Here is an 11617-nt window from a genome sequence, read left to right on the forward strand (position 1 = left end):
AGATCACCTCAGCTGTGCCGAGGATCTATCATCCCTGGAAAGATACTATAGAAGGCAGTGGAGACCATACTGTCATCACCGAGGCAGGCCATGTCCCCAGAGCCTTCACCTCCTGAACAAGGGTGAGAGCAGCAGGTAAGCTGACAGCACACAGTACAGACACACGTGTACTGTGGGCCAGCCTGAGAAGAGAGGCCCAGCTCTGAGTGTGGGTGTTTAGGTAAATCACAGCAGAACTGAGGAGCCCTCTGGAATGAGGGGCAGCTGTGAGGGGTCAAAGGGACTGGGAAGGCTGTAGGGAAGGGAAAGCAAGGTTGGTTAGGGATGCATGCATGTCTGCAGGTCCCATGAGGCTGAGCAGGGATGTGGCCCTCTGAGAGTCCCAGGGTCAGCCTCCTCGTAGGTGCCTCATAGTAGACAAGGACTCAGGCACAGGATCGGGGCCCAGTGCCTACCTGCAGCTGCTCCCATCAGGGCAGTGGGACCACCAAAGACAGACCTCCTTCCTATGCTTCCCCGGACATTCCCTTGCTTATGTCTGTCACCAGCTCTGCAACGTGACACCAGCCCCTCACATCGCAGGGTCCTGTGTATCTCAATTCCGTACCAGAACCACAGCTAAAGCTGAGCAGCTGTTCCCTCCAACCCACTCCTCCCCAATGCTCTCCCAGCCCTGCTGGGATGCTATTCTCATTTGGAAGGGCCAGACCCCAGCCTGCCTCACCACAACCACCACTGAGATCCAGGCCGAGTCCCAGTGCTAATAAACCTCAGCTCTGAATGAGTCCCTTCTCTTCAGTCTCTGGAGGACCTCCCCAGCATGCCACCAGGGGCAAGAGCAAATGCCTTGGTTTGTAGCTCGAGCTCTCACGCACCCAGTACACCTATGCCCCTGAGGTCAGGCACTGGGCCTGGAAGGGAAATCCAGCCCCATCCTCCAGGACCTAAAACTCCAGAGCAGTGTGCTGGGCACTCATTCCTCCTGCCCGTACACCACATCTCTGCAAGCAGCCAGCGTTGGCCTGCCAGGCTCCCACACTGCCCAACAGCTTTTCTACAGCTGGTCACACAGCAGGAAATGACCCAGAGCATTCAGTTCTGGGCTTCTGGTGACTGACAGATGTCTCCTAATTGACAACCTCTGGCAGGATGTGGGTGTGAGGGAAACACACTTCAACAGGATGAGGGTAACTCCAGGCTTTTTTAGGTTAGGATGCTAGGTAGACTTCTGAAAACCTCTTTCTCAGTGATGTTGGCTCACGACCCTGCTCATGATCAGCCAGTAACTTCCTCAAAGAGGAATGGGGCCCTCCCTTCCATTTCTCCCTTGAACTCCCCAGGAACCTGGGTGTGCTAGGTGTGAAAGGAATGCGGCTATACAGAAAGAAGGGACAACCTGACCACTCACCTTGGGGACTAGGGCCCAAAGGGGTATAGGGGTATCAGGACAAGGCAGTTGAGGTTCTGATTGCCTTAGGAAAACGGGGAGAGGATCATGGGGCAAGCAGCTCAAGACTTGCCAAGGACAGACCTAGTCAAGTGGGGCTCAGGCCCCACTGAGCTCAGGGCTATTCTTAGATCCTGAGTCAGTGGCAAAAAGAGGCAAGGATTCTTGTCCTGCCTGCCCAGGCAGCAGTTAGAAACCAAAGGAGAACACCGCCCCAGGCTATTCTTTCTCAGAATCCAGAGTAAACAGAGGAGGGTGGCTTCTTCAGGGATGCCCTTGGTCCCTCTAGTCCATCCCCAGCAGACCACCCCTACAGGGTCTGCAGGGAAGGCTTTCCTAGATGGGACCCCTACTAAGACACCGGCAGGGGCTGCAGTTCCCACGACTGCCCACATCCTGCTCTTGGGACAGGCTGGCTAAGGAACTCACCCTCCACCTCCCCCGTGGTTGAGTGGAAACATCTGGGATCAAGTTCCTGCAAAGCATCAAAGGCCTTGTGCTGCAGCCCCCACATTTGCCCCCAGCTGAGGACACATCAGCCTGAGGGAAGGCAGAAGGATGCAGGGACTGTAGAAGCTCTCGTTCCCCATTACTGCCCAACAGACTTGGTGCCAGTGCTCAAGGAAGGACACACACTTCTCACCACGACACTTTATTGGTGGTGTTCTGCTGCACACTTGGAGGAGCTGGAGTGGCTGTTTGTGTGGGGGACCAGGAGCCCCAGCCCCACCCTTTTCCCTGCACAGGCTTCCTGCCTAAAAGCGCAGCCAGAACATGCCACTGCGGATCCGGTTGTAGTCTGGGAGCTGCTCGATGGGGCCTGTGGGGATAAAGGGTGTGGCGTCAGGGTGCGGTGCCTGGCCTGCACAGGGACACCTGGCCCTGTGCCATACCCAGCTCAGAGCTGCTGCCCAATACTGCACAAGACAGGCTTTGAGTGAAAAGAGGGAAGAGAACATTCCTTCAGGGGTACAGAGCCTGTCCCTTCACGTTCTGGCCCTTGGAACTCCACCCCACACCCAGGGTACCCGTTACTTGGTGGGTGGGGTTACTGATGGAGGCCCTGTGGCAGGGAGTCAGGGAGCTGCTGGGGCAGGTTTTTTGAGCAAGAACTCCCTGGCAGCCAGGCTACTGGGGAAGCCTCGTGGGGCCCTCACTGTGGGACCTTCAACATGGGACCCTCAACTTGCTCCTCTCAGTGTAGGTTGGGGTGGGGAAGCAGAGGTGGAAGGGGAAGCTAAACAATGGCTAAGGTAAAAGACAAAGAACAGATGTAGCTTACTCACCAAATCCCGCCACTGCTGGACATTGGTCATAGAAGTATTTGGAGCAGACCTCACGTACTACATGGGCATCCACCTCCTTCAGAGAGAAGCAGAAGGCACGTGACTGACAGGCATTGGCACCACCTAGCCAGTGAACTTTCTGTAGCTGACCAAGATTGTCCACATGTTTAGAATGGTCCCCGAAGCTCAAACAGGGAAAGGTAGCCGGGGTCTCCATAGCCCCTCTACGCTCATACATCACTGATGCCACCACCCTGCCTGACTACAGCAGCCCTGCAAGTGACAGCTGCCTAGGACAACAGATGGCAGACTCTGTTCTGTCAGGCCCCAATCACCCGCTTCCCAGTGGCAGGTATCTGCCATGCCAAGACCCCAGAATCTCTCCTGGGGACCCATGTTACCGCAATCCGGGTCTCCCACTCAGCGAGGGGGATGCGGCGGCCATAGGTCAGGAGGCTGCGTCCAATGTCCTCACAGACCGGCGTGGTGCCTTTGAGAGTGGGAGAAAGCTTAGAGGCCTGCCCAATCCTATCCCTGACCCACAGACACACAATGCCCAGCTGACCATGACCTATAGGACTCTGCTCTGACCCGAGGTCACAACCTTCACCTTTTAACAGCCTGCCACTAGTAACCTGGGGCCCCGCCATCTCCCCTCCCCCTCAAGTTCCAAATCCCCAGGTGCGTGTGTATGGGGGTGGGGAGGGATTAAATGGCACAACTTCAATGTTTGCCTTTCCAACCTTAGCTAGGAATGATGGCCACACTCGGGCTGTTCAGCTATCACTGCTAGGTCGTACTATAAGGCTACAAGACTCACCATCCAGATGAGATACCAGGGCATTTCTGAGGATGTTTTTGCCCCGAGTCACCTCACTCTCTGTGGCACTGGTGCACAGGCGCATCCTAAAGCAGGGGTGGAGGTGGGGGTGTGCTATACTTTCCGGAAACCGTGCAGTCTTCAGCAGCCCACCACCCTGAACTAAGGCAGTAACTAGGCTGGCACTCACCACTGGCCTTGCAGGAAGAACATCATGTCATCAATGCTCATGCGGTCACAGACGAAGTGCGCCCCTAGCAACCCCGTCTCTGTGTAGCAGATGTTGAAGGTTTGAAAACTCTGGCACACCTTCTTGGCTGCAGCTACTGAAGCTAGTGGGCTGGATAGGTGCTGCCAGGGCCAAAGACAATCAGCATCTTGTGTCCAAAGCTAAGGAGCACATGGTCCCCTCCCCTTCTCCTGAAGACAAGTCCCATGCCCAGCCCTAGCACTTACCACACCACCACCGTACGTGCAGTCATAATGGCCAATGATGGCATTGGCCACTTGGAGAGCTACGTTGTCTGGGTTGGCCCAGCCAGGTCCTTCTACTGCGATGGCCACATGAGCCAAAGGCAGGGCATCATCACGGTGGCGTATCTAAAACAGTGCATGTCAAGGCTGAGGGACAACCAGACTACCTGGGTGAACACAGGGTGGCTGGTGTGGGCAGGGATGCAAACACATTAGTAAGACATGTGCTTGGTGCATGTGAGGCAGGAGCCATAGGGTTCCTCCCCAGTCTCTGGAACCAAAAGGATGACTGTGCAGATGAAGGCCCTCCCAGAGGTCCGCAGCTGACAGCTCCTTCCCTGACCACCCCTAGTGTACCTCACTCCCAGTGAAGCGGCACGGAGTTAGAGCTGGCACGGCATCCTCTGGGTATGTTGCAGAGACACTGCTGAAGTGCTTCTGGGCAAGGTCTAGCAGTTGCCGGTGCTCTATCCCTGCAGAAACAGACAGCAATGCTACTGGCCAGTCAGGGCCAGGACACAGGGCAGCGGCAAGGGTCTCACACAGATGCAGGACCTTCGTGTATCTCAGCAGGAGCAACAGAAGAGACAGGAATTTTTTTCTTTTTCTTTTTCTTTTTTTTTTTTTTTTTTTTGGCAGAACCAGGGATTGAACTCAGGCCCTTGCACTTGCCAGGGAAGTGCTTATTCTACTGAGCCATCTCCCCAGTCCCCGAGACAGGACTTTTGAGGCAGGCTGAGGGAAGTTCATTCACAGAGACCACGCCTCATAGCAGGACAGGTGCCTCAGAGTCAAACAGCTCCCCTAGCATCAGGGACAGGAGAAAAACACCACAAAGGCCGATTCTCAGCCTAGAAGCAGCATTTCACCTGCATCAAGGACAACACTAAAGCTCTCTGGCACAAGGCTCCTGGCTGCTGCCTTGTTCCTCAAGCCCTAAGTCAAGCAGATCTGGGCCCTGGCCTGCAGGAGGAGCAGGTGAGAGAGCACAGAGGCACTACTGCAGGAAGCCTGTGAGCTCTGGGGTCCGAGAGGGGGGAACATTTGCAGCAACACTGCAAACTGTCCTCAGAACCCCTTGCCAGACCTTCTCCCCTCATCCTACAGGAGGCCTCTGCAGCCCAGTGTCTGGAACATCTAGTGCTATGTCCGTGGACCTCCTGCGTTAGCCCTGCTAAGAGTGTATAACATCTGAGGTAGCAATAACTTGAGGTAGCAATAACTTGAGCTATTCTTGGTCCCAAAGTTTCCTGGTTCCAAAGTCCTATCATCTTCTTCCTATCAGCTGTTACTATTGTTTTATTTTTACCATAAAGCTGGCAAGAATCATAAGCAGGAAGGAAGCATCTTGGAGCTTGCTCCCCCACCTACATCCAGACCTGTGTCAGGTTTTTTTCAACTTAGAAAACCATCCTGAAGGTACCACTTCTCTTCCCACCAGGCACCTACCATAGCCCCCCGCAAGCTGGCCTGCTTCTACTCTGCTCCCACCTGGTGGCAAGCCTTAAACAGGCATCAGGCCACAACACTGACCTCCCCCACTGCCAGGCTGCCCGCTCCCCATGGAACTAAATCCTACCATCCTCTACAGTCCCTGTTCAGGCACAAATGTCACATACGTCTACCCCTGCCTCAGCTCTGAGTCCCCCATCAACAGTTCCCCTGCTACTCTGCACTTCCTTCCAACACGCTCCTAGTCCATCATGACAGCCAGTGCCTGGTTCTCCTGATGGCATGACCACAAGAACAAGCTAGGGGCTATGTGCCCACCAGCCCACATTCTAGGCCCAGGTTGGCAGGAGGTGCTAAGAAAGGCCTGAGCCCTCCAGGGTGGGGAGGGGTGGGGTCAGCAGCCTGAGCATCAGTGCCCGTGGGGCCAGTCTCAGAGGTGGCAGGAGGGCAGAAGCAACTTTACCTAGAGAGAGGGGTCTGTCTCCCCTCCAGGACAATCTCCTGGAGCAGAAGGCTCTCTATGGCTACAGATAACTTGCCCAGGGCTTCCACAAGACCATCACTCACCTCCAGCTGCTGCCAGCACCATGCGTGGGGCTTTGTAATGCCTGCTGAGGTACTCCGTCAAGTCCGTGCGAGACAGCTTCCTGCAAGACACGTGGCCAACAGGTCAGCAAGCTGAGTCACACGAAATGGAACTGACAGCCAGATGTACTGGCACATGCCTATAATCCCAGCACTCAGAAGGCTAAGACAGGAGGACTGCTATGGATCTAAGGCCAGCCTGAGATAGTTCCATGGGAAGTGAGAACCTGTTTCAAAAAAAAAAAAGAGCTGAAAGAGGCCTGGCTTCTCTGAAGAGCAAGCCCTGACAGACCCTCAATCAATCCTCTTCCCCCATATCTGCCACCCATCCATCAAGTGAGGACCACATAGTCACTACAAAAAAGAGAAAGCTCACAGGGACATAGGCCAATACAGAGCCTGTGTCCACCTGTGTGAATGAGAAATAGCACAGGCAGCAGCCAACTAAACACGTGTCATAGAAGACGAGGTCTGGCCAGAGTACCCGCGCACTGCTGCCCGCTCGGGCAGTCTCACCTGACGTTCTGGCTGGGCCCTTCCACAGGCTGGGCAAGGGGGGTGCCCTGGAAGGCCGTGGCATGTAGGTAGTCAAAGACAACATCACACGCAGAGGCATCGTTTTCCTGCATCTCCTGCAGGATCACATCTCGTTCCTTTTCGATCTGTGAGTCTTCCAGGCTGCAGTTCTGCACGATGTCAGCCAGAAGTTCCACAGCTGCACACATGGAGTTATGTTAGGTAGGTGACGACAGCATATCTCTCCAAGCCTGGCATCTCATGCCGCCCCCTTTGATAACCCATGGAGTCTGATTGTGCACCTGGCTTGGGGCTCCTGGGAGTCTCTCCCTACTCCCCTAAAGTCCAATCTTTGGTTCACAGGTATTACCTTTGGGCAGGTCTTTGGACAGTGCCTTGATATAGTAGGCTGTGTGTTCCCGAGTGCTGTAGGCATTAAGATGGGCTCCCATACTCTCTACCTCCTTCTCAAGGTTACTGCCAGGCCGATTCTTGGTTCCCTACAACCAGGCACCAAGAAGACCAATCAGTAGTCACGCAGAAGCCCACAAATCCTGTCCTTACAAGTGGTTAACCAGTATTTCCCTCAGCAATGACTGTAGGGATACAGGGCCCAGAGTCCATACCACTCGAATTTTTTTTAATGTATTTAATACAGGATCTATAGGGTCTCAGTAGGTAGATTGGACTCGTAGCGATTCTCCTGTTTTCAGCCTCCCAAGCACTGGGATTACAGGCATGAGCCACTATGCCCAATCTCAATCGCCATGTCAGTGCCACCCGGGGGTGGGGGGGCAGCCAGCAGGGTACACGAGGGGATTGAACCCCTGGCCCCTGCGTCTGCCTAAGCAGGTGCTGAGCTATCTGGCTGGCCCTTATACCGCTCAAATATTAAAGGCCCATTGCCTGCACAAGTGACGTGACTTACTCCCCAGCCGAGCCATTCATAGGATTTTGTGTGTCTGCCCCCAGTTACCCCGGGAGGACCCACTGCAGTCCCATGAATGTGCAGGGGCAGTGGCGCCGTCCTGTGTGCCATCTCATGGCATATAATCATGCATATGCATGTACACACATAATAATGGAGCTGTCTGGATTTCCTCTTCCGGCTCCACAACTCGCCTATCCCAAACCCTTTTCCCCATCTTGTTCTGTTCACTTATAAACACATGGGCCTCTGCAATCAGGGGTGCACAGATAGCCACCCAAGCAGGACATTTCACAAGCATATACATATATATATATATATATATATATATTTATATTTATATTTATATTTATTTTTATTTTTTATTTTTTTTAATTTATATACTTGGTACAGGGTCTCACTGCACAGCTGGGATTCTTAGTGATCTTCCGGTTTTCAGCTTCCCTTGTACTGGGATTACAGGTGTGTGCCATCATGCCCAGACTCAGTTGCTGGCTCAGCTCGCCCAGAGGTGGGGCCGAAATAGCACGTGGTACCAGGGACTGAACCCTAGTCCCTGCACTTGCCTAAGCAGGCGCTTAGTCTGCTGAGCTGTCCCACCAGTCCTGCAGCATGCACTTCTATGCTCTAAGGTACACAGCGCATGTGCGTCTGTATGTTAAGTTGAGCAAGTCCATGCGGAAGCATGCACAGGACACGGGTCCACCTGCCTAGTGGTAGGTGGGGCTCCTGTGGCCCCTTACGTTTTCTTGGCTTTGTGGACTTCATGCAGAGGCTCATCAGGTAAGTACTCACTCAGAGAAGCTAAGCCCACATGACTCCTGGAAGGCCAGACCTTGTATTTAGGAGGCTTATTTTCCTGACCTTCCTTCTTAAAACAGGGAGCCCTGAGCCCAGGGAAGTCACAGACTTCATGAGCCTCACCTTGAAAGCCAGATGTTCCACAAAGTAACCTGCCCCATTGTTCTTCTCAGTCTCATAACGGCTGCCGGCAGCAATCCACACTCCTACCTGGACCAGAAACCACCAATAAAAGGAAAAAATCACACTGACCTGTATCACAACCCACCCAAATAACTCAGTATGAGCTCCACCCAGGGGGCAGAGACCCAAGGTGGGATGCAGTGCCCCTGTAAATCCCATGCTTGAGGCCCCGCGGAGTCATGTCATGGGCCAACCAAGGGACACCACCCTGTACACCTTCTTCTCATCCTATTCCATCACTATCATCAGGGATACCACAAACATCGCTGTGCCTATTTGCTCCCACTGCCACCATGTTTTATGTGTGTGTGTGTGTGTGTGTGTGTGCGCGCGTGCTGCTAGGTTGAACCCAGGGCCTAACACATAATAGGCAAGCATTCTAAGAGTTGAGTTATATCCCCAACGCTTTTAAATATTTTACTTTGAGACAAGGTCTTTTCAAGTTGCCTAGGCTGAACTTGCAATCCTCCTGCCTCAGCCTCTCAAGTAAGTCGAATTTCAAGTGTTAGTCTCTTTTCAGCTGTTTCTACCTTTTCTGGTAATGAAACCTAACATCTGCAAACAACTTATTTTCTGCATTACAAAAAGAATATCCTGCCTTTGCTACCATCACTTTATTCTCTCATCATTAAGGAAGATTATTAGTTTAGACACTGTACATTTCATCATACTAAGGAAGCAATCTTCCACTAGCTTCTTCTGTTGTTGAGATAGTTTCGTCATGCTGTCCAGGCTTTGCCTCAAACGTTGGGGTCAAGCAATCCATCTGTTTCAAGCTCCTCAGAGGCCAGGACTGTCTCCAGCTTAATATTTTACTCACATGCCATGCAAGGGCTCCATCACTGAGCTGCACCGACAGCCATGAAAGCTTTTAATCAGACCTGAGCGCTGAACACTACCGACTAGGGTGCTGTGAAACACTACCATGACTGTTATGTGTATCTAAAATATACCAATAAAATTTAATGTAAAAAAAGAAAAATACGCATAGTCACAATGGTCTCATTTTTAGTTTACTATCTGTTTACAACTGATTTCAATCTCTCACATCTACTTTCGCAACAGATGCCGATATACATACTGCATGTAGTAAAATCTTAGCTGAATGCAGTCAGCCATGGTAGTGAATACCTGTAATCCTAGCACCTGTAACCCTAGACTGGGGCAGGAGTCTGAGGCCAGCCTGGGCCAGTGAGTTAAAGGCCAGTCTGAACCACAGTGAGACCCTGTCTCAGAAATCTTAGTTGAATGTGTATTTCAAGTTTAACATCTTAGAAAGCAAATCCATTTTATAACCCAGTATTGTTTCTCTGGCATGGGAACACATGGTGCAGCTTATAATCTATATCTTCTCAGATTCCACAAAATATAACATGATCCACTGAACTGTCTTAGCAGGCTTTAGGTCAATTTATACAGTCTTCTCTTTTGGTGTTTGTTTTTTTTTGTTTTTTTTTTTTTTTTTGTGGTGGTTGTTTGTTTGTTTGTTTGAGGTAGGGTCTGCTAAGTAGCCCAGGCTGGCCACAAACTCATGATGATCCCCTGCCTTAGGCTTTCCAGTGCTGGGACTACAGGTTTGCCCCATCACACCCAATGTATAGTAACAAGTTGTTTACCACTTTTTTCTGTGTGCAGTAACAATTTACATCATAGAACATTATTTGTTCCTGGAAAACTGAATTTGCCCATAGCAGGGTTTGGTAGCCCACACCTATAATCCTAGCACTGGGGAGTCTGAGGCAGGAGGATCACCCTGAGTGTGAGGCCATTTGGGTTACATAGTAAGGTTAAGACCAGCCTGAACTACATACCGAAACTGTCTCAAAACAAAACAGAAAGCTTTCCAATAAAAAACATTTGGCCCTGGAAGTGGTGATCAGGTGGTGATGAGAGGATTACTTCTTGGGAATATTCTCACATATTCACTGACCTAGTCAAAATTCTATTCTTGAGTCAATTTTGAAGATTTCTATTTGGAAAATCACCCATTTCCTTGTAATCTTCAAATGCATTTCTCTCTCTCCTTTTCCCAGTGCTGGAGCTCAAACCCAGGGCATGTTAGTCAAGCGCTCTACTACTGAGCTACATTCCCAGCCTCTTGAACACCTTTATTTTTTCTGGTACTAGGGACTGAATTCTGGGCCTTTGCACTAAGCTACATCCTCACCCCCAATCCCAGGTTTTTGAGAAAAGGTGTGTAGCTTAAGTGGCTAAACTGCCCACTCTGTGCTTGAATTTGACATCCTCCTGCTTCAGCCTCCGGGAGTGCTGGGATTACAGGCATCCTCCATTGCATTTGGATTTGAATGCACTTCTTGAATTTGGCTGTGAAGGTGACAGTTCTAGATCCCTTGCAAGTCACCTAAAAATATCTGTGAATCCCATTCTCCCCATTTTTTTTCACCATCCTCTCTCACACAGGATGAACAAGAAGCTGGGAAAGTCGCCTGGTGGGCGGTGGGTGGTGCGCGAACGAACGCCCACTGCATCTAGCACTGTCCGGGGCAGAACTGTAGAGAAGACAAGACTGAAGTCGTAAAGGGGGCCATCCAGCGAGCAGAGTGGGCACAGGACTCAAGCCAAGGCCACCCCCGCGGGCGCAGACGGAAGCCGATCGGCGCCTGGGTCCCACTCACCGTGCAGGTAGGCTGGGCCGAGTGCTCCGAGGCCACGCGCAGCCCGTTGTCCAGAACGCTGACCTGCGTCTCCGGCACGGCCTGCAGAGCCTGCGCATAGGTCGCGGCGCCCCGCAAGGCAGGGGCCCCCAGCAGGGCCGGCTGCGGAAAGAGGCGGCGCCATGAGGTCGGGGCTGGTATCGCCCCTGGCCCCAAGCGGGACCCTGTCCCCCACCACTGCGCTCCGGGATGTGCAGAGCGCATCCTGCCCTCTACCGTGACCTTCCCGCGGCCAGACTCCGCAATCTCGCCACCTCGAACCGCCATCGCTAACACTAATCCCTCCCGTGTCCCGAACCCCAGACCCCTGCAGCCCCGCGTCCTCGCCGCCACCTCACCCAACGACCGGAGCGCAGCACCGCTTGGGTCCCAATTCGGGCCGCCCGGCAGACCACGGACGCCGCCATCTTCTCGCTTCCGTCACCACGAAGCTGCCCTGCGCATGCGTAG

General features: G+C 52.5%; 1 protein-coding gene across 1 annotated transcript; it reads right to left on the reverse strand.

The window, feature by feature from the left end:
• Positions 1-2083: 2083 nt before the first annotated feature.
• Positions 2084-11617, reverse strand: LOC101560783 (cytochrome b-c1 complex subunit 1, mitochondrial). Its single transcript, XM_004625061.2, has 13 exons — positions 11506-11617; positions 11129-11269; positions 8433-8519; positions 6951-7080; positions 6581-6779; positions 6047-6126; positions 4385-4500; positions 4010-4153; positions 3744-3904; positions 3554-3639; positions 3135-3223; positions 2734-2809; positions 2084-2267 (listed from the first exon to the last, which is right to left on the reverse strand). The coding sequence occupies exons 1-13, from the start codon at positions 11572-11574 to the stop codon at positions 2203-2205; spliced, it is 1443 nt and encodes a 480-aa protein (XP_004625118.1). The 5' UTR covers positions 11575-11617; the 3' UTR covers positions 2084-2202.

This window comes from Octodon degus, unplaced genomic scaffold (genome assembly GCF_000260255.1).
Source record: "Octodon degus isolate 3935 unplaced genomic scaffold, OctDeg1.0 scaffold00008, whole genome shotgun sequence".
Taxonomy (NCBI): Eukaryota; Metazoa; Chordata; class Mammalia; order Rodentia; family Octodontidae; genus Octodon; species Octodon degus.